General features: G+C 47.4%; 1 protein-coding gene across 4 annotated transcripts in view; it reads right to left on the bottom strand.

Moving 5' to 3' along the window:
• Positions 1-24,611, bottom strand: part of cfap99 (cilia and flagella associated protein 99) — a 218,573-nt gene that overhangs the window by 157,054 nt on the left and 36,908 nt on the right. For all 4 annotated transcript variants that reach the window (XM_085972952.1, XM_085972776.1, XM_085972864.1 and 1 more), the window contains one exon: positions 14,032-14,160. In XM_085972952.1, coding sequence (XP_085829078.1) covers positions 14,032-14,142 — 111 coding nt within the window. In that variant the 5' untranslated portion in view covers positions 14,143-14,160. The remainder of the gene's footprint in view (positions 1-14,031; positions 14,161-24,611) is intronic.

Genomic DNA, 24,611 nt, shown 5'->3' with positions numbered 1-24,611 from the left:
AGGTGACATTTAAAAAAAATTCATTTCTGTGATGTGGCGGTCATTGGTAAGGCTAGAATTTATTGCCCATCCCTAATTGACCTTGAGAAGGTGGTGGTGAGCCGCCTTCTTGAACCGCTGCAGTCCATGTGGTGAAGGTGCTCCCACAGTGCTGTTAGGGAGGGAGTTCCAGGATTTTGACCCAGCGACGATGAAGGAACGGCGATATATTTCCAAGTCAGGATGGTGTGTGACTTGGAGGGGAACTTGGAGGTGGTGGTGTTCCCATGCGCCTGCTGCCTTTGCCCTTCTAGGTGGAAGAGGTCGTGGGTTTGGGAGGTGCTGTCGAAGAAGCCTTGGTGAGTTGCTGCAGTGCATCTTGTAGATGGTACATATTGCAGCCACGGTGCGCCGATGGTGGAGGGAGTGAATGTTTAAGGTGGTGGATGGGGTGCCAATCAAGCGGGCTGCTTTGTCCTGGATGGTGTCGAGCTTCTTGAGTGTTGTTGCAGCTGCACTCATCCAGGCAAGTGGAGAGTATTCCATCACACTCCTGACTTGTGCCTTGTAGATGGAAAGGCTTTGGGGAGTCAGGACAGATCCTTGATCGCTAGCTGGTGACCCCTGCTGGAAGTGAATTATGGGAGGGCACAAGATCAGGCTTAGCTGTGATCCTCCAAACCCCCTGGTCAAAGATCCTGTGGACATTTACTGGGCTCGGACATGAAGAATAGCCACTTGAACAAGGCACCAGCTGACAACTGACACCGGTGGAACTGTACCCTTGAAAAGTATCTTCAGAAGAGGTGGGGGGAGAAAATTGACAAGAAAATGGAAAAAGCAGCCCACTGCATGGTGTGAAGTAATCTTCATATGTTCTCTATTGCAGTAGTTAAATGTACACCGACGACTGTACATCATTTCATACAATGTGTTCTGCAGACGCAATTCTAACCACTTTCACCACACACTATAACTTTCCACACCAACAGGACAACCCCTTCCTTAAAAGTCACAATAGCCCACAATTGAAACTTTTGTGTTTGTTCATGTACAACTAATTATAAATGGACATAAATCCACAATATCTGCTGGTTCCACTTTTTCTATGCGACTGTCTGAAACAGGTAAATAATGAGGATGAACACAATTAGCCACCTGTCCATTTTACCGCCATCTCAATAAGTGGCTGCTTGATGGCCAAACCGATATTCCTAACTAGGTTGCCCAAAGCAACTGTGGTTCCTCATGTCCTGGTCCTATTATGGGACTAAATGGATATTGGTTCAATGTGTAGTTGCTGGGTATCTTTCGAGCCACCTGGGCATTCCTAGGCTTTCTGCGGCATCAGACGAGGGGCCCTATTGCCTGTGTGTAGTGGTCCCATAATCCAAGCTATGACATTAAGCAATCTCAGTGGTGTTGGTTGCAGTCCCATCACTGCAGTTCCAAGTGTCCCATCTTGCAGTAAATGGGATAATCAAGCTCATTGAGCTGATATTATGGCTCTAGCCCCCCCAAGCTCCTGTAATCGGGAGATGTAGATCAGCTTTAATCAACTTCCACTGCCTGTGGAGGTCCTGCTGCAGGCACTGCTGCCCTACTTCAAACTCCTTCATTTTCTTGCATAAAGCCACTGCCACCACACTTTCAAATATAGCCTTCTGGAAGTTAAGTTCTTGAGAAAGTTTTCCAGCCAGACAGGTCCCCACAAATCTTCTATCTGTTGCATGCCTGAACTCTATTCTACTGGTCTCAAATCACTCACAATAGAGTTATTTTATCTTCCATCTGCCAGTGTGCATAGCTCTTTTAAAGACGTTGGTTGTCAGAACATCTACTGCTCAAGATTGGATTGCGGTCTCTTTTCATGCCTGTCTTGGCTCAGTGGAAGCTCTCTCACCTCTGAGTCAGAAGGTCGTAGGATCAAGCACCAGTCCAGGATTCAAGCACATAATCTAGGCTGACACTTCAGTGCAACAGTGCGGGAGTGCTGCACTGTCAGAGCTGCCGGCTTTTGGAGGAGATGTTAAGCCGAGGCCCCGTCTGCCCTTTCAATGGATGGAAAATACCCCAAGGCAATATTCGGAGAACAGCAGGGGAGTTCTCCCAGTGTCCTGGCCAATGTTTATCCCTCAACCAACATCACTAAAAACAGATTATTTAATCATTTATCTCATTGCTGTGTGTGGAAGCTTGCTGTGTGCAAACGGCTGCCACGTTTCCATGAATAACAACAGTACTTCAAAAGTACTTCATTGGCTGTGAAGCGCTTTGGGACATCCTGAAGGTGTGAAAACGCTGTATAAATACAAGTTCTTACTTTCTTTTAACTTTGGCTAGTTCAACACTATTCACCGAGTACGTATAAGGATGTTAGATCTCAGTTTAGTTAAGTTGGTAGCACTCCCACCTTTGACCTAAGCATGCGAGCATTCTCCCAGTCTCCTGCCGTAACTCTGCTGGGAGACTGGCGGGACCCACCGACTAAACGGTCGTTTTCAGCCATTTACAACGTATCCCTGGGAGTTCCGCTGGCCTCCTGTCAGAGTTACAGCGGGAGACTGGTAAAACTCCCAACGACCCCTGGAATCATGTAAGAAACAATTGGACACTAATGGATGAACTAAGATGGGCCGAATGGCCTTCTGTAATCATCTTGTGAATCTAGCCGTACACGTCAGTGTGCAGTACTGAAGAAAAAGTGCTGCAGAGTTGGAGGTGCTGGGTGAGATGTTATATCCTGCCCAGTCAGATTCGCTCCATCCGTGACAGCTTTCTCTGACTTTGAAGAATTACAATGCAGGACCCAATGAAGAACTGACCAACTCCATCACCAAGGATCCCTCTGAAGCCGTTTTGCTGCGTCAGTAGCTCATTTGAAAGCTCATTTGTTTCCTCAGCAAGATCATCTCCACAGATAATGAATGCTTCATCAAAATGCTCAACAAACAGAATAATCAATACTCAGGAAGAAGTTACCAGACAATAACATTATTGATGGCTTCAGGTAACTTCATAACGGTTAACGAATGTTAATTGGTTTCCAAACTCTGAACTTCCTTTCTTAGTTTCTATGATATTCACATCCTGTTTTTTTTTCATTTTTTATAAAGGTCAACAAATGAACTGGGATTTCCTGGTCTGGGAGAATTGAGAGCACAACAAAAATATTGAGGCAATGGGAACATAGTTGTGCACTCACTGCAGCACTACATTGGATCAGACAGAAAGTTGTGGTGGGGGGAGGGGGAATTAAAAGGGTAATGTCTTCATGAAAAGATGTTTGGCAAATCTATTTTCGTTACCCACAGTCGGTGCAGTGACGTGCATCGCGCTGGCATAGTTCGTTAGGTTACTTTTATGAGGTGTTAACTTGCAAATATGAAACGTGAATCTTCTGATTCTTATCCCTCCCAGATTGCCAACCACTTTCCCATGAAACCATTGCCCCTTTAATCATAATACAGGCAGGGGATTTGTTATCACTCAGATCGAAAGTCTGGCATTTCCACTGCCTCTGGTGAAAAGCAGCAACATTCAGGCAGCAATCATGTACAGTACATATGGATGGTATAGAAATTCACGGAGCGTGTTGTGAGCTTCAAACTATTTGCTGCAATCATCCTTCACATTTCACTCAGAACCTCCAGCAACTCTTCACTAAAATAACACAAAGAATGTTCCTTTCTTTTCCTCTCCTGAAGGCGCTGATACCTTGCCCAAGTAATGATTTTTCATATATAAGCTAATGCCAGCAGGCTATTCAACTGAAGCAGGCACTATATCCAACCCTGTTCTCACCTGACGGCCACACAAATGCACATGCACTTCCGCCAAGGGTCAGGAGTGGGAAACCTGGCTGAATTTCGCCTTGTACTCGTGCCCTGATTGAAATTAGCTCGATCCATTCAGAATAGGGTTTCACTGGAGCCATACTGATCTGCAAACCTCAACTACCCCTCTATGGATAAGGGGGTAAGCCATTTAGGACAGGGATGAGGAGGAATTTCTTCACCCAGAGAGTGGTGAACCTGTAGAATTCTCTACCACAGAGGGCGGTGGAGGCCAATTCATTAAATATATTCAAGAAGGAGTTGGATATATTTCTTAAGGCTAAAGGGATCAAGGGATATGGGGAGAAGGCAGGGACAGGGTACTGAATTTGGATGATCAGCCATGATCTCATTGAATGGCGGAGCAGGCTCGAGGGGCCGAATGGCCTGCTCCTGGTCCTATCTTCTATGTTTCTACTCACAGGATACATTTGCTGAGCCATTAGGGAAAACTATTTTTAACGATAACATTAAGCTGTTGGACGAGAAGCCCAGATAACATTCAGAGTCTAGAATGAGTCAATCTGGATCTTTAGTTAAGCAATCCAGTGAGGAAACACCAGTGAATATTAGCTAGAGACTGACAAGTGGGATACCCAGCGGGGGTTCCAGAGAACAACCTTCTCAGTGGCTCGTCTGGAGTTGAGCAACAGCCGCCCTCAGGTTCACCCTTAATTTATACAATTAAAGACAAAAGGGATGATGGTGCATCTCCTCTTGCCTTGCACCATTCCTTTTGTCTTTTAATCTCTCCTGCCTTCCATCCTATCACAGACCTTCCCTTTTGTTCTTTCCTCCCCTGCCCCTACACTTGCTTAAAAACCTGTTACATCTCTCATTTTTCCCAGTTCTGACAAAAAGTCACCGACCTGAAACGCCAACGCTGTTTCTCTCTCCACAGATGCTGCCTGACCTGCTGAGTATTTTCCAGCATTTTCTGTTTTTATTTCAGATTTCCAGCATCCGCAGTATTTTGCTTTTCTGTTATGTTGCACTAAATGTTCAATGTTTGCCTATTCTTAAACTACACTTGAATTTTCCATCGCGTGCCTACATTAACCTTCAGTGTTGTACTGAGGATGTGCAGCATTGTTGAAGAATCTAATAAGATGAGTTGGAGCGCAATGGCTGCATATGGCAGAGGAAGCCGGCCTGAGTAATTGGTCCTCAGGTCACATCTCAATATTTTGGGCGAGCTGCCAGTGCCTGTCGTGCCTCCAGAGGTAGCTCGTTGCATTGTTCCCCTTTAATTTTGGATCGCATGCCTCACTGGCAAGGTAAGTCTAGGGGAGGGGGTGGGGAAGAGGATGGCAAGGGGGCTGAGCGCGGACCGGCAGCGCCTTGAGGTTGTGCTAAGGAGCCGAAAGGAACACTCCTGCCCCTCCTGGCTCCACATTAAGGTAAATATTTTTTTAAAAACCTTTAAGGACCACTGGTTAGGCCGCATATAGACCAGGTAATCCTGAATGAATGTCTGGGATAGCTCCTAAAACAGGAATTAAGCTCCGTATTAGCACATTTGTTCAAGGCAAATCGTGTTTAACCAACTTAATCGAGTTTTTTGATGAGGTTACAGAGAGGGTTGATGAGGGTAATGCAGTTGACGTAGTGTACATGGATTTCCAAAAGGCGTTCGACTAAGTGCCACATAATAGGCTTGCCAGCAAAATTGAAGCCCATGGAATAAGAGGGACAGTGGCAGCCTGGATATAAAATTGGCTAAGTGACAGGAAACAGAGAGTACTGGTGAATGGTTGTTTTTCGGGCTGGAGGAAGTTATACAGTGGTGTTCCCCAGGGGTCAGTTCCAGGACCACTGCTTTTCTTGATATATATTAATGACTTGGCCTTGGGTGTACAGGGCACAATTTCAAAATATGCAGATGACACAAAACTTGGAAATGTAGTGAACAGTAAGGAGGAGAGTGATAGACTTCAGGAAGACAGACAGGCTGGTGAAATGGGCGGACATGTGGCAGATGAAATTTAATGCAGAAAAGTGTGAAATGATGCATTTTGGTAGAAAGAATGAGGAGAGGACATATAAACTAAATGGTACAATCCTAAAGTGGGTGCATGAACAGAGAGACCTGGGGGTATGTGTGCATAAATCGTTGAAGATGGCAGGGCAGGTTGAGAAAGCAGTTAAAAAGGCTTACAGGATCCTGGGCTTCACAAATAGAGGCATAGAGTACAAAAGTATAGAAATTATGATTAACCTGTATAAAACACTGTTCCGGCCCCAACTGGAGTATTGTGTCCAATTCTGGGCACCGCACTTTAGGAAGGTTGTGACGGCCTTGGAGAAGGTGCAGAAAAGATTTACGAGAATGATTCCAGGAATGAGGGACTTCAGTTACGTTGATAGACTGGAGAAGCTGGGGCAGAGAAGATTGAGAGGAGATTTGATAGAGGTGTTCAAAATCATGACGGGTCTGGACAGAGTAGAGAGAGAAAAACTGTTCCCATTGGCAGAAGGGTAAAGAACCAGAGGACACAGATTTAAGGTGATTGGCAAAAGAACCAAAAGCGACGTAAGAAATAACTTTTTTACTCAGCGAGTGGTTAGGATCTGGAATGCACTGCCTGAAAGGGTGGTGGAGGCAGACTCAATCTTATCTTTCAAAAGGGAGTTGGATAAGTATCTGAAGGAAAAAAAATTGCAAGGCTACGGGGAAAGGGCAGGGGAATGGGACTTGCTGAGAGCCGGCACGGGCTCGACGGGCCAAATGGCCTTCCTCCGTGCTGTAACCATTCTATGATTCTATGATTCATTTAAGGAGCTTATGTCTGTTTTAGGCAGCCATCAGGGACCCTCTACTGTGCTCGAACCAATACGTGTTTCCAACATTGTTTGAAAGTGGGAGATAGGACCCGTAAATTGTACTTAGTGGGGACTAAGGCCAACTGTAGCACAGCAGTTGGTCATTCAGCAAAGACTGAAGATTGAACATAGAGCCATCTGGTCTGTACTGGCTCAGCGACTCTGGGTCCTGGCAGCCTTGCAATGCATTCCTTTCAACTCATGAAGCAAAGCTCTTGGCTTGTTGAGGGGCATAATTTCCTTAGTTGTGAATAAAGATACAATTGTCCTGATGTTGTACAGTTTAACAAATCTAAATCAAAATTACAGCTTGTCCAGTAAATTATTAATTCTCAGACGCCGAACACCTCGAGTCTCTTTGCCGGGAGCAAGTGGAAGCCAAGCGCAGGCAGTGCAAGGAGCGCACGTCAACCCAAGCACCCCACCCGCCCGCCCCTTCAACCACCGTCTGCCCCACCTGTGACAGAGACTGTAGGTCCCGCATTGGACTCATCAGTCACCTGAGAACTCATTTTTAATGTGGAAGCAAGTTATCCTCGGTTCTGAGGGACTGCCTAAGAAGAAGAAAATTCTCAAAATAAAAGTAAGCCACCCAGTCATGGCATCCTGAGATAATACTTCCTCTTGGCTTTTTGTAGAGTATGTACCTTTAAGAGAGAACTACTTTTACAGCTCCTGTATACTGTAGTACCAGCAGTGACCACACCTGTATATAAGCCTTGAGCAGGCATCTGTACTGTCAGTCTTTAGACTACCCTCCTCCAGTAAACACCTGTTGATTGTTAATTTACAGCCTCCGTCTCGTTATTGGAAAACATCATACTTTACGAATCACGGATTCAACAGTGGCGACGAGGTCGATTCGAATCTACCTGCAACTCTGCATTTCCTTTCAAGGATTCGCTCCGGGAGGACGGTGGAAGAAAGTCGAGGCCAGAAGCACGGGCGTCGACCACGAGCAACCGCCCAGTCATCCGGCAGAGAGTGACCATCGCAGGGGAGGCTGTTGAGAGCCGGGCTTGGTTCCCCAGCCACGACGATGCAACAACAGACTGGCAACAGGTACAGCACAGACCCTCCCCGGACAGCGGCGGCTGGAGCCGACCGACGGCACAGAAAAGGCACAGCAACGTCGACGGGGTAAGAGAGAGGGTGAAGCGCACAGGGCACAGCCGGGGGTTGAAGACCGAGCGGCGTCGACGGAAAACAAAAAGAGAGAGAGGGTAAAGCACAGCCGGGGTTCAGGACCGAGCGGCAGCAATGAGAGAGGCGCACAGGAGAACGCGCAGAGCGCAGCCAGGGCTCAAGGGCTGAGCAGCGTCCGCGGGGAAAGAAAGGAAGCGCGGGAGACGCCATTGAGCCGCGGAGAAGAAGGGAGAGCGCGGGAGACGCCATTTTAGAAGCCGCAGCGGAGAAGAAGGGCGAGCGCGGGATGAAAGGAAAGTGCGGGAGACGCCATTTTGAGCCAGCAGAGAAGAAGGGAGAGCGCGGGAGACGCCATTTTAGACAGTTTAACCACACCCAGGGATGCCGAAGAGTGGCAGTGTCACTGCGTTCGACAATGAAGTCGAAGATTGGGCGACATGTGGAACGCATTGAGGTGTACTGCAAGGCGAATGAAGTGCCAGATGCTAGGAAAGCACTGGTTTTGTTGAATTCCATGGATGCAAAAACTTATGGCTTACGACGAAACCTAATAACCCCAGAGAAGCCAGTGGATAAGAATTTTGAAAGCATAGTGGGAATCCGACAGGACCACTTAAACCCCACACTGCTGCTAATAGCAGAAAGATTTAAGTTCCACAAAAGGAACCAGCATAAAGACGAAAGCAATGCTGAGTACTTAACGGAACTGCGCAAGCTATCGAAACACTGCCAGTTTGGATTGGGACTAGCAGATACGTTAAGGGATAAGTTTGTGTGTGGGCTGCAAAGTGAAGGAACCCAGAAACGGCTTCTATCAGAAAAGGATCTTACGCTGGACAAGGCTTTCAGCATGGTAGTATCACACGAAGCAGCCGCACGGGGTGCTGCAGAGATACAACGGAGACCGCAAGAATATGGCACCAATGAAATGTCATATGGAGCAGGGAAGTGTTATCGCTGCGGCAGAACAACACACGACCAGAAGGATTGTTGGTTCAAGGACCAAGTGTGCAGACAGTGTGGAAAAGCAGGACACATAGCAAGAGTCTGCAGGTCAGGGAAGAAAACCAGCAGCAATAAATCTCCACAGGAGAAGTACAAAAAGGTACATAAGGCGATGGACAGTAGTTCAGATGAACAGAAAAGTGACACAGACTCCGGAAGCAAGGAGCTGGGTTGTCTGAAACTACATAAGGTAATCAAAATAGAGGATCACCAGACTATCTGGGTCACGCTCAAGATAGACGGAGTCCAAGTGAAAATGGAATTGAACACAGGATCAGCCCTAACAGTCATAAACCGAAGGGACTACAAGCGGCTATTTTCACATATACCCTTGAAAGCTACAGAGATTGTCTTGAAGACGTACACGGGGCAAAAAGTCTACCCCAAAGGAAAAATAAGGGTGAACGTGACATACAAAGGCCAGGAAATACCCAAAATGGACCTATATGTATTGCCAGATGGAGGACCACCACTACTAGGACGTGAATGGATCCGGAAGATACAATTAGATTGGCATTCCATACAGGCACTGAAGGTTGAGGCCAAAAAGGATGACGACGTCACACCTGGACGACTGTCAAAAATGCTAACTGACGCACAAGACGTGTTCCAGGAGGGACTCGGAACACTAAAAGGCATAACAACGACAATTAAAATAGAGGAAAATGCAAGCCCAAAGTTTTTTAAGGCCAGACCGGTGCCTTATGCGATCCGACCAGCCGTCGAAGCAGAGCTGGAAGGTTTGGAACGTTCAGGAGTACTGTCCAAAGTGGACTGGAGCGAGTGGGCTACACCCATCGTTCCTGTAATGAAGAGGTCGTTGAGTAATACGCCTGGGGAACCAAAGAAGGTCCGCATCTGTGGGGATTTTAAGGTGACAGTGAACCCAGTCCTTCACACGGTACAATATCCGCTTCCACGGATTCAGGATATTTTCACCTCGCTATCTGGAGGTAAACGCTTCACTAAGATTGATCTGGCCCAGGCGTACCTGCAAATGGAGGTAGAAGAAGCCTCGAAACAATACCTCACGATCAACACTCATAAAGGTCTCTACCAATACAACCGGCTGGTGTTCGGGGTAGCATCGGCTCTGGCTATTTGGCAAAGGGCAATGGATCAAGTCCTGCAAGGGATTCCAGGGACCCAGTGTTATTTGGACGACATCCTGGTCACGGGCGAAAATGACAGTGATCACCTCGCCAACCTGGAGAAGGTGCTCACTAGATTAAAGGAATATGGGCTACGAGCTAATCGCCACAAGTGCGAGTTTTTCCAGAAGCAGATCTCGTATTGTGGCCATGTTATTGATGAAGAGGGATTACATAAGTCCCCTGAAAAGATTGAGGCAGTAGTCAAGGCTCCAGCACTGGAAAATGTGTCACAACTGAGGTCGTTCCTCGGGCTGGTGAACTACTACCATAAGTTCTTACCAAATTTGTCTGCAGTATTACACCCACTGAACACCCTACTGCAAACGGGGGTACCATGGAAGTGGAATGACGAATGTAAACGAGCTTTCCAGAAGTGCAAAGAGTTGATCACATCAAAAGAGGTGTTGGCCCATTTCAACCCAGCACTACCAATTCGGTTGGTGTGTGATGCATCACCCTATGGTATTGGAGCGGTGCTTTCGCACAAATTCCCAGACGGGTTGGAGAGGCCAGTAGCCTTTGCGTCTCGGTCACTAACCTCAGCCGAGCGCAACTACGCCCAGATTGACAGGGAGGCCCTCAGCCTAGTATGGGGAGTAAAAAAATTCAACCACTATCTGCATGGGCAGAAGTTCACCTTGCTGACTGACCACCAACCACTTGTCTCCATCTTTAATCCTAAGAAGGGCGTTCCAGTGACGACTGCACAACGGCTACAAAGATGGTCCCTTTTTCTAGGGGCGAACCAATATGAAAGAGTATAAGGGCACGAAACAGCATGGAAACGCTGATGGGCTATCATGCCTGCCACTGCCTACTGTGGAGGAAGCACCAGCAGTGGACCCTATCGAAATATTTTATTCGTCGATAATTGAACACTTGCCAGTAACTAACGCGGATATAAATATAGCCCTGTTCCTGGGACTAGGGACAGGGTCACTGGCAAGGCTTGGAAGCTAATCAGAGCCAGGCCTGGTTAGTACCTGGAGGGGTGACCATCAGAGAAGACCAGATGCAGAAGGTCACGGAAGGAGCCCCGAGGAGGGGCGGTTGGTGAGAAGGTCACGGAAGGAGTCCCGGGAGGGGTGGCTGGTGAGCAGGCCCGGGCGTTGGGCTGAAGATTGTCGGACAGGAGGAATGGTGGAAATGGAATGGCGGCGCACACAGATGCAGCGGCTTTGCTTCTCCCAGGACGGTGCTATTTACGTTTAATGTTAATGTTATTTGTACTGGACTCATGGGAGCTTGCAAGATCACATTTCGTTGTTCATGTACTTGTGCATTGTACAATGACAATAAAGTTGAATTATTATTATTAGGAGACCCGAAATGATCCGACACTGTCTCGGGTATATGATTTGACAGTGAAGGGATGGCCAACACATGGCGACTCACTGTTGCCAGCATTCTCATCCAGAAGAGAACAGCTGTCAGTATGCCAGGGGACAGTGATGTGTGGATCCCGAGTGGTAATTCCACCCAAGTTAAGGGAGAGAGTGCTAAATGAGCTTCACGAAGGCCATCTGGGAGGGGTGAAAATGAAAAGCCTTGCTAGGGCTTATGTGTGGTGGCCGGGGATCGATCAACAAATCGAGGACCTGACAAAGAGCTGCTCAGGATGCCAGAAGGTCAAAAATGCACCACCACATGCCCCTCTACACCCATGGGAGTGGCCCTCCTCTCCATGGCAATGGGTGCATATTGATTTTGCTGGTCCATTCATGGACTCAATGTTCTTAATTGCAGTGGATGCGCACTCGAAATGGCCTGAGGTGATCAAAATGTCCTCCACCACAACAGAGAAAACGATTGCAGTCCTACGGACCATATTTGCCAGGAACGGCTTGCCAGAGCAGATTTGCTCTGATAACGGACCGCAGTTTGTGTCCGAAGAGTTTCGGAAATTTATGAGAAGGAATGTGGTAAGGCATTACACATCCGCCCCGTATCATCCAGCCACAAATGGATTAGCTGAGAGGTTCGTACAAACCTTTAAAAAGGCAATAAGGGCCATGTGCGATGATGACATTCCACTACAGCATAAGGTGGACAATTTCCTGTTAGCCTACAGAAATGCGACACATGCAGTTACCAACCAGACCCCGGCCATGATGTTCTTTAACCGAAGGTTGAGATCTCGTCTGGATTTGCTCAGGCCAAATGTGCGAAGAAATGTTGAGGATAAGCAATTCCAGCACATCAATGAGAAGCCGACAAGGAGCTTCAATGTAGGACAACCAGTCTTGGCCCGCGACTGCCGAACAGAGAAATGGCAACCCGGAACAATATGCACATGGCAGGGGCCACTAGTGTACACAGTGGATGTCGGGGAGAACATTGTGAGACGCCACGTCGACCAGATCCTAGCGTCACAGGAACGAGTCAACCCCATGTCTCGCGTACCTGGGGATGAACCCGACATACCGGTAGCATCTACCCCAGAAACAGTAGCAGCGGAAACTGATGAACTAACCGACGAAAGGGGGCCAGAATCGCCTCCACACCAAGAACAAGACACTCAGGCAAGGCGCTATCCAGAAAGGATCAGGAAGCCACCCCAAAGACTGAATCATAAAATGGACTATTTCAGTAAATGTGCATGTTAAAGTGTTAACTGTTATTTGAATGTTATGGGTACTGTTAATCTAAAAGGGGAAGAATTGTAGTGTATGTACCTTTAAGAGAGAACTACTTTTACAGCTCCTGTATACTGTAGTACCGGCAGTGACCACACCTGTGTATAAGCCTTGAGCAGGCATCTGTACTGTCAGTCTTTAGACTACCCTCCTCCAGTAAACACCTGTTGATTGTTAATTTACAGCCTCCGTCTAGTTATTGGAAAACATCATACTTTAAGAATCACGGATTCAACACTTTTCAAGCAGCTAAATTGCCAGTTAACCAGAATAAGTGGTGCATGTTTCATCCAGCCAGCTGTGGAGAGCACACAACTTTTCAGCAATGGCAGATCGGAGATATTGAAAAAGCCCATTTCACACACTGGGTCATGGAGGTTTTAGTTGACACACGTTAGAAAAAAATACAATGAACTTTGTTGTCTGTAGTGACGACCCACAAGCCTGCACAGGATGCAGACAACCTGGCTGTGTGACACTGACTGCGCCAACCCGAGGTTGACCACTGCCAGGACCTGGAAGGCTGTCTGCAAGAAAGACCACAACTTGAAATAAAGCTCCAAGGTACGGCAAGAGTATCGCCGTATCCAGATACGATAGAAAAGGCTTGCATTACTATAGCGCTTTTCACAACCTCAGGATGTCCCAAAGAGCTTTACAGCCAATGAAGCACTTTTGAAGCATAGTCACTGTTGTAATGTAGGAACTGCGGCAGCCAATTGCGCAGAGCAAGCTCCCACAAACAGCAATGTGATAATGACCAGATAATCTGTTTTTAGTGACAATGACTGAGGGATAAATATAGGCCAGGATACTGGGGAGAACACCCCTGCTCTCTATAGTGCCGGGGGATCTTTTACGTCCACCTGAGAGGGCAGATGGGGCATCGGTTTAACATCTCATCCGAAAGACGGCACCTCTGACAGTGCAGCACTCCCTCAGCACTGCACCGGAGTGTCAGCTTTGATTTAAACCTACAACCTTCTGACTCAGAGGCGAGAGTGCTACCCACTGAGCCATATAGTGCTGAAGAAGATACACGAGGAAGTTAAAGAAAAAGGGAATTGTTCAATCTATTAATGGCAAAAAAAGTGATGTCCCAATACTTATTCCTTACTCACCTGTTTACTCACGTTTGCTTTTTCTGCAGAAACTAACCGATAGAGGAAAATATAGCGTTAATTTATAAAATAAGTTCATAGATTTTCAAAAAGCAAATTAAACTAAATTGCATGACTTGAACCGCAGTCAGTGACATCGCTATTAATACTGTGACTCAGAGAATTAGCATTTTAATTCAAGAAGAAAACAATTAGCTAAACAAAGTGCTTACATAACATTTGGCTAAGGGGAGCTTGAAGCCCTGCCGTGCCTTTTTATGTTTTTGAAATGCACCCAATAGATTGCTGCAGAGATCGGTTCAGTGTGAGCACTTTACTTCTCTTCCCTCACCTTATAGTTTTTAGCAGCTTCGCTTACGAAGTGGTCACTGCTGTAACTTTCAGGATCAAACCGATCCAGCAAACGGACAATATCTGACAGGAGCCGCGAGTAACTTGACATCTTCTCAACAGATAGAACCTGCTGGGTAGAAAGGGTAAATGTGTGTGAAGGGGAGAATTCATTTTACGGAGTATAGCAGCATCCAGAATGTTTATAGCAACATTTATAATGTAAGATCTTGTCACATATTTCAGGAACTCAAAGTACTTCACGTGCAACAAATCAATTTGAAGTGACTATTGCTAATGCAAGCAATCACGACAGCCATTTTGCCCGCGTCAAGATCAAACAAACACCAACGAGATGAATGGCCAGTTAATCTGCTTTTTGGTGATGCTGGTCGAGACAGGAATGTTGACCAAGATGATAAACCGAGGCCCCGTCTGCTCTCTCAGGTGGACGTAAAAGATCCCGTGGCACTATTTGAAGAAGAACAGGGGAGTTCCCCCGGTGTCCTGGGCCAATATTTATCCCTCATCCAGCATCACTAAAACAGATTATCGGGTCATTGTCTCATTGCTGTTTGTAGGAGCTTCTTGTGTGCAAATTGGCTGCCTTCTTTCCGACTGGAATTTTTTGAGGATGTAGCTGGTAAAATAGTTAAGGGAGAACCAGTGGATGTGGTGTATTTGGACTTTCAGAAGGCTTTCGATAAGGTCCCACATAAGAGATTAGCGTGTAAAGTTAAGGCACATGGGATTGGGGGCAAGGTATTGACTTGGATAGAGAACTGGTTGGCGGACAGAAAGCAAAGAGTTGGAATAAACAGGTCGTTTTCCGAGTGGCAGGCAGTGACTAGTGGGGTACCGCAAGGATCGGTCCTAGGACCCCAGCTGTTCACAATATATATTAGTGATCTGGACGAGGGAATTGTATGTAATATCTCCAAATTTGCAGACGACACAAAGCTGGGTGGGAGGGTATGCTGTGAGGAGGATGTCCTGAAACTCCAGTATGATTTGGACAGGTTGGGTGATTGGGCAGAAACATGGCAAATGCACTATAATGTGGATAAATGTGAGGTTATCCACTTGGTGGCAAAAACAGGAAGGCAGATTATTATTTGAATGGCAATAGATTGGGAGAAGGGGAAGTGCAAAGAGACCTGGGTGTCCTTGTGCACCAGTCACTGAAGGTAAGCATGCAGGTGCAGCAGGCGGTTAAGAAGGCAAATGGTATGTTGGCCTTTGTAGCAAGAGGGTTCGAGTACAGGAACAAGGATGTCTTGCTGCAGTTGTACAGGGCCTTGGTGAGACCGCACCTTGAGTATTGTGTGCAGTTTTGGTCGCCTTATCTGAGGAAGCACATTCTTGCCATGGAAGGAGTGCAGCGAAGATTCACCAGGCTGATACCTGGGATGGCAGGAATGACGTATGAGGAGAGATTGTGTCGATTGGGCTTATACTCACTGGAGTTTAGAAGATTGAGAGGGGATCTCATCGAAACCTGTAAAATTCTCTCAGGCCTGGACAGACTAGATGCAGGAAGGATGTTTCCGATGGCCGGGGAGTCCAGAGCCAGGGGTCATCGTATAAGGATAAGGGGTAAGCCATTTAGGACAGAAATTAGGAGGAATTTCTTCACCCAGAGAGTGGTGAACCTGTGGAATTCTCTACCACAGAAGGCAGTGGAGGCCAGTTCATTAAACATATTCAAGAAAGAGTTGGATATATTTCTTAAGGCTAAAGGGATCAAGGGATATGAGGAGAAGGCAGGGACAGGATACTGAATTTGGATGATCAGCCATGATCTCATTGAATGGCAGAGCAGGCTTGAGGGGCCGAATGGCCTACTCCTGCTCCTATCTTCTATGTTTCTATGTTTACAACAGTGACTACACTCCAAAAATACTTCACTGGTTGTAAAGCACTTTTGGATGATCTGAGGCTGTGAAAAACACTACATAAATGCAAGTCTTTCTTTATCTTTAAGACACTGGGGGAATTCCCTGCTCTACTTTAAGCAGTGTCACTGGAACAAGCAGTTTCATCCTAAAGATAGCACCATGGATAAAGAAACAGCCTTTCGGTACTGCACTGGAGTGTCAAACTTAGATTCCATGCTCAAATCCTGGAGTGGGGCTTGAACAAACCATCTTTTGACTCAAAGGCAACAGTGAATACCAGCTGAGCTGGCATATTACTGCCAAGGTTTATCCAACAAACTAACACAATGTAATCATAGAATCATAGAATGATACAGCACAGAAGGAGACCATCTGGCCCATCATGCACGTGCTGGCGCTTTGAAAGAGCTCGCCAATTAGTCCCACTCTCCTGCTCTTTTCCCCATAGCCCTGCAATTTTTTCCCCTTCAAGTATTTATCCCATTCCCTTTTGAAGTTAATCTGCTTCCACCGCCCTTTCAGGCAGTGCATTTCAGATCATAACAACTAGCTGCGTAAAAAAAAAATCTCATCTCCAACGTTCCTGTTAATCTGCACGGCCACGGTCTGGAGGTACCGCGCAGGCCGCTCACCGGCTTTTAAAATGGGAGAAACCGTGCATGAGCGAAAATTTGAATGGGCCCCGCAGCCACTTAAAGGGACTGCGCACCCAAAAAAAATTAGAGGGAACATGACTTATCTCACCTTGGCTCGTTTGCCAATTGCCTTAAAACTGTGTCCTCTGGTTATGACCCCTCTTCCACTGGAAACAGTTTCCCCTTATTTACTCTATCAAAACTCTTCACGATTTTGAACATCTTCATTACAACGCAATGAACTAGTAAAGAATAACGTGATACACATGCGGGTATCACAAACACCAAATAAAATAGATAACCAGTTTCCCAGTCAAAATCTAGATAAATGAACAAGAGCAAAGGTATTAAAAGCAGAAAATGCTGGAGATACTCAGCAGGTCGGGCAGCATATGTGAAGAGAGAAACAGAGTTAATGTTTCAGGTCGATGACCTTTCGTCAGAACTGGAAAAAAGCAAAGGAGGACAAAGGGATTAATTAAGAAGGGGAAAATAGAATATGAGAGTAAGCTTGCAGGGAACATAAAAACTGACTGTAAAAGCTTTTATAGATATGTGAAGAGAAAAAGATTGGTGAAGTCAAGCGTAGGTCCCTTGCAGTCAGAATCAGGGGAATTTATAATGGGGAACAAAGAAATGGCAGACCAATTAAATACATATTTTGGTTCTGTCTTCACAAAGGAGGACACAAATAACCTCCCAGAGATGTCGGGGAACATAGGGTCTGATGACAGGGAGGAACTGAAAGAAATCAGTATTTGTAGGGAAATGGTGTTAGGGAAATTGATGGGATTGAAGGCCGATAAATCCCCAGGGCCTGATAATCTACATCCTAGGGTACTTAAGGAAGTGGCCCTAGAAATAGTAGATGCATTGCTGATCATCTTCCAACATTCGATGGAATCTGGAACAGTACCTGTGATAAAAATGATAACTTCCGGGAAGTTATGTCATCACTTCCTGTGAACTATGAACTGTGTACACACCTCACTTCCTGTCATATGTCACTTCCTGTTGGACTGGTATAAATACTGGTCTGTTCAGTATTGTAAGAGGCTTCTACCAGAGGCATGGTAAAGACCTCTCTTGTGTATATAGTGTGTTTATAAGTTACTTAAAGCTTACTTTAAAGTTATTTGATGGTAAGTCTCCTTTTTCTTACATCAGTACCCATGGATTGGAGGGTAGCTAATGTTAACCCACTATTCAAAAAAGGTGGTCGAGAGAAAACGGGGAATTACAGACATACCTTCAGCGACTGACATCGGTAGTGGGGAAAATGCTAGAGTCCATTATAAAAGATTTAATAGCAGAGCACTTGGAAAACAGTGACAGGATCGGACAAAGTCAACATGGATTTACAAAAGGTAAATCGTGCTTGACTAATCTACTGGAATTTTTTGAGGATGTAACTGGTAAAATAGATAAGGGCGAACCAGTGGATGTGGTGTATTTGGACTTTTAGAAGGCTTTCGATAAGGTCCCGCATAAGAGATTAGCGTGTAAAGTTAAGGCACATGGGATCGGGGGCAAGGTATTGACTTGGATAGAGAACTGGTTGGCAGACAGAAAGCAAAGAGTTGGAATAAACAGGTCTTTTTCTGAGTGGCAGGCAGTGACTGGTGGGGTACCGCAGGGATCGGTCCTTGGACCCCAGCTATTCACAATATATATTAATGATCTAGATAAGGGAACTAGATGTAATATCTCCAAATTTGCAGACGACACAAAGCTGGGTGGGCGTGTGTGCTGTGAGGAGGATGCCGAGAAACTCCAGGATGATTTGGATAGGTTGGGTGATTGGGCAGATGCATGGCAGATGCAATATAACGTGGATAAATGTGAGGTTATCCACTTTGGTGTCAAAAACAGGAAGGCAGATTATTATCTGAATGGCAATAGATTGGGAGAAGGGGAAGTGCAACAAGACCTGGGTGTCCTTGTGCACCAGTCGCTGAAGGTAAGCATGCAGGTGCAGCAGGCGGTTAAGAAGGCAAATGGTATATTGGCCTTCGTAGCGAGAGGGTTTGAGTACAGGAACAAGGATGTCTTGCTCCAGTTGTACAGGGCCTTGGTGAGACCACATCTTGAGTATTGTGTGCAGTTTTGGTCACCTTATCTGAGGAAGGATGTTCTTGCCATGGAAGGAGTTCAGCGAAGATTCACCAGGCTGATACCTGGGATGGCAGGAGTGACGTATGAGGAGAGATTGGGTCGATTGGGCTTGTACTCGCTGGAGTTTAGAAGAATGAAAGGGGATCTCATTGAAACTTATAAAATTCTGACAGGACTGGACAGACTAGATGCAGGAAGGATGTTCCCGATGGTCAGGGAGTCCAGAACCAGGGGTCACAGTCTAACCATTTAGGACAGAAATGAGGAGGAATTTCTTCACCCAGAGAGTGGTGAACCTGTGGAATTCTCTACCACAGAAGGCAGTAGAGGCCAATTCATTAAATATATTCAAGAAGGAGTTGGATATATTTCTTAAGGCTAAAGGGATCAAGGGGTATGGGGAGAAAGCAGGGACCGGGTACTGAATTTGGATGATCAGCCATGATCGCATTGAATGGCGGAGCAGGCTCGAGGGGCCGAATGGCCTACTCCTGCTCCTATCTTCTATGTCTATGTCTGGCAGAATTAAAGACAGCTACCATGTGGGGGAGAAGAAAAAAAAGACAGACAAAGAGTGTGGATAAAATATATATATATATATGATAGGGGCCAAGGTTATGATTTGAAATTGTTGAACTCTATGTTGAGTCCAGAGGGCTGCAAAGTACCTAATCGGAAGATGAGGTGCTGTTCCTCGAGCTTATGCTGAGCTTCCGTGGAACAATGCAAGAGGCCGAGGACGGTGAGGTCTGAGTGGGAGTGGAGCGGTGAATTAAAGTGACAGGCGACCGGAAGCTCGGAGTCCCTCTTACGGACTGAATGGAGGTGTTCCGCAAAGCAGTCCCCTGCGTTTGGTCTCCCCAATGTAAAGGAGACCACATCATGAGCAGCGAATACAGTATACTAAATTGCAAGAAGTACAAGTAAATCGCTGTTTCACCTGAAAGGGGTGTTTGGGGCCCTGGACAGTGGGAAGGGGGGAGGTATAAGGGCATGTGTTGCATCTCCTGCGCTTGCACAGGAAGGTGCCGGGCGAAGGGGAAGGGGTGCTGGGGGTAATAGAAGAGTGGACTAGGGTGTCGCAGAGGGAGCGGTCCCTACGGAATGCTGAAAGGGGAGGTGAGGGGAAGATGCGTTTGGTGGTGGGATCACGCTGGAGGTGGCGGAAATGGCGGAGGATGATCCGTTGAATGTGGAGGCTGGTGGGGTGAAAGGTGAGGACAAGGGGAACTCTGTCATGGTTCTGGGAGGGAGGGGCAGGGGTGAAGGCAGAAGTGCGGGAGATAGAACAGACACGGTCAAGGGCCGTGTCAACCACTGTAGAGGGGAATCCTCGGTTGAGGAAAAAGGAAGACATGTCAGAAGCACTGGTATGGAAGGTGGCATCATCAGAGCAGATGCGGCGGAGATGGAGAAACTGGGAGAATAGAACAGAGTCCTTACAGGAGGCGGGGTGGGAGGAAGTGTAGTCCAGGTAGCTGTAGGAGTCAGTGGGCTTGTAGTGAATATTTGTCAATAACCTATCCCCAGAGATGGAGACGGAGAAGTCGAGGAAGGGAAGGGAAGAGTCGGAGATGGACCATGTGAAGGTGAGGGAAGAGTGGAAATTGGAAGCAAAGTGAATGAAATTATCTACTTCAGGGCGAGAGCAGGAAATGGCACTGATACCAATGTACCGGAGAAAGAGGTGAGGGAGGGGACCTGAGTAGGACTGGAACAAAGAGTGTTCCACATATCCCTCGAAAAGGCAGGCATAGCTAGGAGCCATGCAGGTTCCCATAGCAACACCTTTGATTTGGAGGAAATGAGTGGAGTCAAAGGAGAAGTTGTTCAATGTGAGAACAAGTTCAGCCAGGCGGAGGAGGGTGGTGGTGGATGGGGACTGGTTGGGCCTCTGTTCAAGGAAGAAGCAGAGCGTCCTCAGGCCATCCTGGTGGGGGATGGAGGTGCAGAGAGATTGTACGTCCATGGTGAAAAGGAGGCGGTTGGGGCCAGGAAACTGGAAACTGTTAAAGTGGCGGAGGGCGTCCGAAGAGTCGCGGGTGTAGGTGGGAAGAGACTGGACAAGGGGAGAAAAAATAGAGACGAGATAGGAAGAGATAAGTTCCGTGGGGCAAGAACAGACTGAAACTATTAAAAAGAAAAAAAAAAGAGCAAAGGTAACTTGCCCAGTACGTTCTGCTGTCTCTGGTAGGCAGGTTTGAACAGCACTGGTACCAAGCTGTGAAAGTCTCTGAAATAACAACAGAAAATGCTGGAAAAACTCAGCAGGCCAGGCAACATCCGTGGAGAGAGAAATAGAGTCAACGTTTCAGGTCGAAACCCTTTGTCAAGACCCTTTGTGAAAGTCTCTGACTCTGCTTATAAGCTATCTTGCTTGGCTTATGCCGGAACACACGAGGAGCTGGATTGAGACTGCCCAAACTCATTTCACATCAGCAGGATTCATAGACAGAAGGACAAAGAATTCCTGTATCAATTTGGGTTGGTTTCAGAGACAAGTCACCAAGGTGAAAGGACAGCATGCTACTCTACTGGCCCAGTCCCCTTGATTCTGAAGTTTAAGATTATCACGACAAATAGGAATATGAACTGGTCAGGGTCTAGCGTTAGAAATCCTTATTATTTAAAAAGAGAATGAAGAAAAAAAAGAAAGACTTGCATTTATATAGCGCCTATCACGACCTCAGGACGTTCCAAAGCCCACTTTATAGCTAATTAAGTACTTTTGAAGTGTAGTCACTGTTGTAATGTAGGAAACGCGTTAGGCAATTTGCACACAGCAAGCTCCCACAAACAGCAATGGGATAATGACCAGATAATCTGTTTTTGTTGTGTTGGTTGAGGGATAAATATTGGCCCTAGGACACCGGGGATAACTCCCCTGATCTTTTTCGAAATCGTGCCGTGGGATCTTTTACATCCACCTGAGAGGGCAGACGGGGCCTCGGTTTAAAGTCTGATCTGAAAGAGAAAAGAGACTATGTAACAAAATTAAAGTTACCTTCACGTGTTAAAAGTTAGTAAATAAATATAATGGCTACACGTAATAGCTCCCTTTTCAAGAAAGACCATTTCTCGTAAAATCAGCTGGAGGGAATATTAAAAAAGAAAAAACTGCAAGCGCTGGAAATCTGAAATAAAAACAGAACACGCTGGAAATACACAGCAGGTTAGTTGGCGTCCGTCAAGAGAAAAGACAGGTCAACGTTGTGGTGGGTGTAATCCTGAAGAGGTATGAGAGGAGTGGTTCAAGCAACGTTGCAAAATATGAGGGGAAGGATGTTTGGAGAGCTACTCAGCAATGTCCAGCCTCCTCCACATTCTTCAGCTGTACAGTCATGTCTGTCTTCAGCCCGAGGTCCAGGTGATCCTAACCAGATTACAGTACTCTCTAGCACTCCATAAAAGTGACAGACCTCAAAACCACGCCCCATTCCCGATGTTTCATTCTCTGTGTAATTATATACAGCCCCATTTCATGTGAGATTTTCTTTATTTTTAGGAGTGGGTGGTTATGGGTGAACATTAAACTTATTTATTAATTTTTAACACGTGAAGGTAACATTTATGTTTATTAAATATTCTCTTAAAGAAAGAACTTGCAATTACAAAGCACCTTTCATGACCTCAAGAAGTCCCAGGGCTTTACAGACACTGAAGTACTTTTGAAATGTAGTCACCATTGTAATGGAGGGAATCATGGTAGCCAAATTACGCACAACAAGGTCCCATAAACAGCAATGAGGTAAATAACCAAATATTCTGTTTTAGTGTTTCTGGATGATGGCTAAATGTTGGTCAGGACACCAGAAGAATGCCCTGCTCTACGTTAAATAGTGCCATGGGATCTTTGACCTGACAGGACATATGAGACCTCAGTTTAACGTCTCATCCTGAAAGACGGCACCTCTGATAGTGCAACACTCCCTCATTATAGCACTGCACTGTCAGCCTAGATTATGTGCTCTTCTGGTGTGGGGCTTGAACCTATGACTCTATGAATCAGAGGTGAGAGTGTTACCACTGAGCCAATATATTCTCTTCTTTTTATCTCTATATATATAAGACCTCTTCTGTCTGTCTGTCTGTCTGTCCGTCCGTCCGTTCTCTATACGTTTGAAAGTTATAGAGTGTACCGACGCGCGCGTCATGTCAAAAGAAAGCTTACGATTACGGACCGGTCATAGGCATATTTACGTTTCGGCCGGACAGAAATCGCACCCGCGGTATCCAAAAAACGTTCAACATTCCGCTCATTAGCATCTCATTAGCGACAGGTCGACCAATCGTACGGCGGGTTCCTGGCGCGTGCCATCCGACAGTTGAGTGTTGAGTGACTTGACGATTGACCAATCCTACGTTTCGGTGACCTGACGGTTGACCAATCGGTGCGTGTGTGGGCGGGCCTTATCGTTCTGAACCGAGGTGAGTGGCCACCATCTTGATTTTTCACGATTTTTTCCCCACACTTTCTGTGTGTTAGGGAACTAAGGTAAATATTTGAATTACATGTTAGGGAATTAAATAACAATTTATTTGAGTTTTAAATTGTGTTTAGCAACAGTAGGAAATTAAGTGATCCCCTAACCGCCGCCGTCCCCCCACCTCCTCCTCACCCTCGCGCAGGGGGGACTCGGGGCTGCTCTCCAGGCCCACTGCAGGCAGGCCTGAAGCTCAAAAAATTTCTCTCTCTCTCTCTCTTCCCTCTCTCTCTCTCCTTCTCCTCTTCCCTCTCTCTCCTTCTCCTCTTCCCTCTCTCTCCTCTTCTCTCTCTCTCCTTCCCCCTCTCTCTCTTCCCGTGAGTGCGGGCCGCCCGAAGTTTCCCGCTCGAGCCGCTCGCTAACGGCCGCCGGGCCGCGGGGTTTCCCTGCCTGCACCCCGCGGGCCGCCTCGCGCCGCTGGCACTGACCGCGCCTGCGCCGCCCGCCCGCCCGCGAGAGCCCGCTCTCCCGCTCCGGCCGCCGCTCAGCTCAAGGGGGGAGTGGGGGGGGGAGGAGTGAGAGGGGGAGGGAGAGTATGAGGGAGAGATGGGGGGGGAGTGTGAGGGAGAGGAGGGGGGGAGTGTGAGGGAGAGGAGGGGGGGAGTGTGAGGGAGAGGAGGGGGGGAGTGTGAGGGAGAGGAGGGGGGGAGTGTGAGGGAGAGGAGGGGGAGTGTGAGGGAGAGGAGGGGGGAGTGTGAGGGAGAGAGGGGGGGAGTGTGAGGGAGAGGAGGGAGGGGAGTAGTGTGAGGGAGGAGGGGGGAGGTTGGGAGAGTGTGAGGGAGAGGGGGGGAGTGTGAGGGAGAGGAGGGGGGAAGTGTGAGGAGAGGAGGGCGGGGAGTGTGAGGGAGAGGATGGGGGGGGGAGTGTGAGGGAGAGGAGGGGGGGAGTGTGAGGGAGAGGAGGGGGGAGTGTGAGGGAGAGGAGGGGGGGAGTGTGGAGAGTGAGGAGAGGAGAGGGGGAGTGTGAGGGAGAGGAGGGGGGAGTGAGGAGAGGAGGGGGGAGAGTGAGGGAGAGGAGGGGAGTGTGTAGGGAGGAGGAGCTGTGAGGGAGAGAGGGGAGTGTGAGGGAGAGAGGGGGGGAGTGTGAGGGAGAGGAGGGGGAGTGTGAGGAGAGAGGGAGGGAGGGGAGGAGGAGAGGTAGTTGAGGGAGAGGAGGGGGAGTGTGAGGGAGGGGGGAGTGTGAGGTGAGGGGGGGGAGTGTGAGGAGAGGAGAGGGGGAGAGTGTGAGGGAGAGGAGGGGGGAGTGTGAGGGAGAGGAGGGGGGAGAGTGTGAGGGAGGGGGGATAGTGAGGGAGAGGAGGGGGGGGAGTGTGAGGGAGAGGAGGAGGGGAGTGTGAGAGGGAGAGGGGGGGATTGTGGGGGGGAGGAGTGTGGAGGGGGGAGGTGTGAGGGAGAGGGGGTGTGAGTGTGAGGAGAGGGGGGGTGTGAGTGAGGGAGAGGGGAGGGGAGT

This window comes from Somniosus microcephalus, chromosome 1, assembly GCF_052327205.1.
Source record: "Somniosus microcephalus isolate GS21.2 chromosome 1, FLI_Smic_1.0, whole genome shotgun sequence".
NCBI lineage: Eukaryota > Metazoa > Chordata > Chondrichthyes > Squaliformes > Somniosidae > Somniosus > Somniosus microcephalus.
Note: the sequence above shows the minus strand (reverse complement) of the source record. Positions and strands in the feature narration are given on the sequence as shown.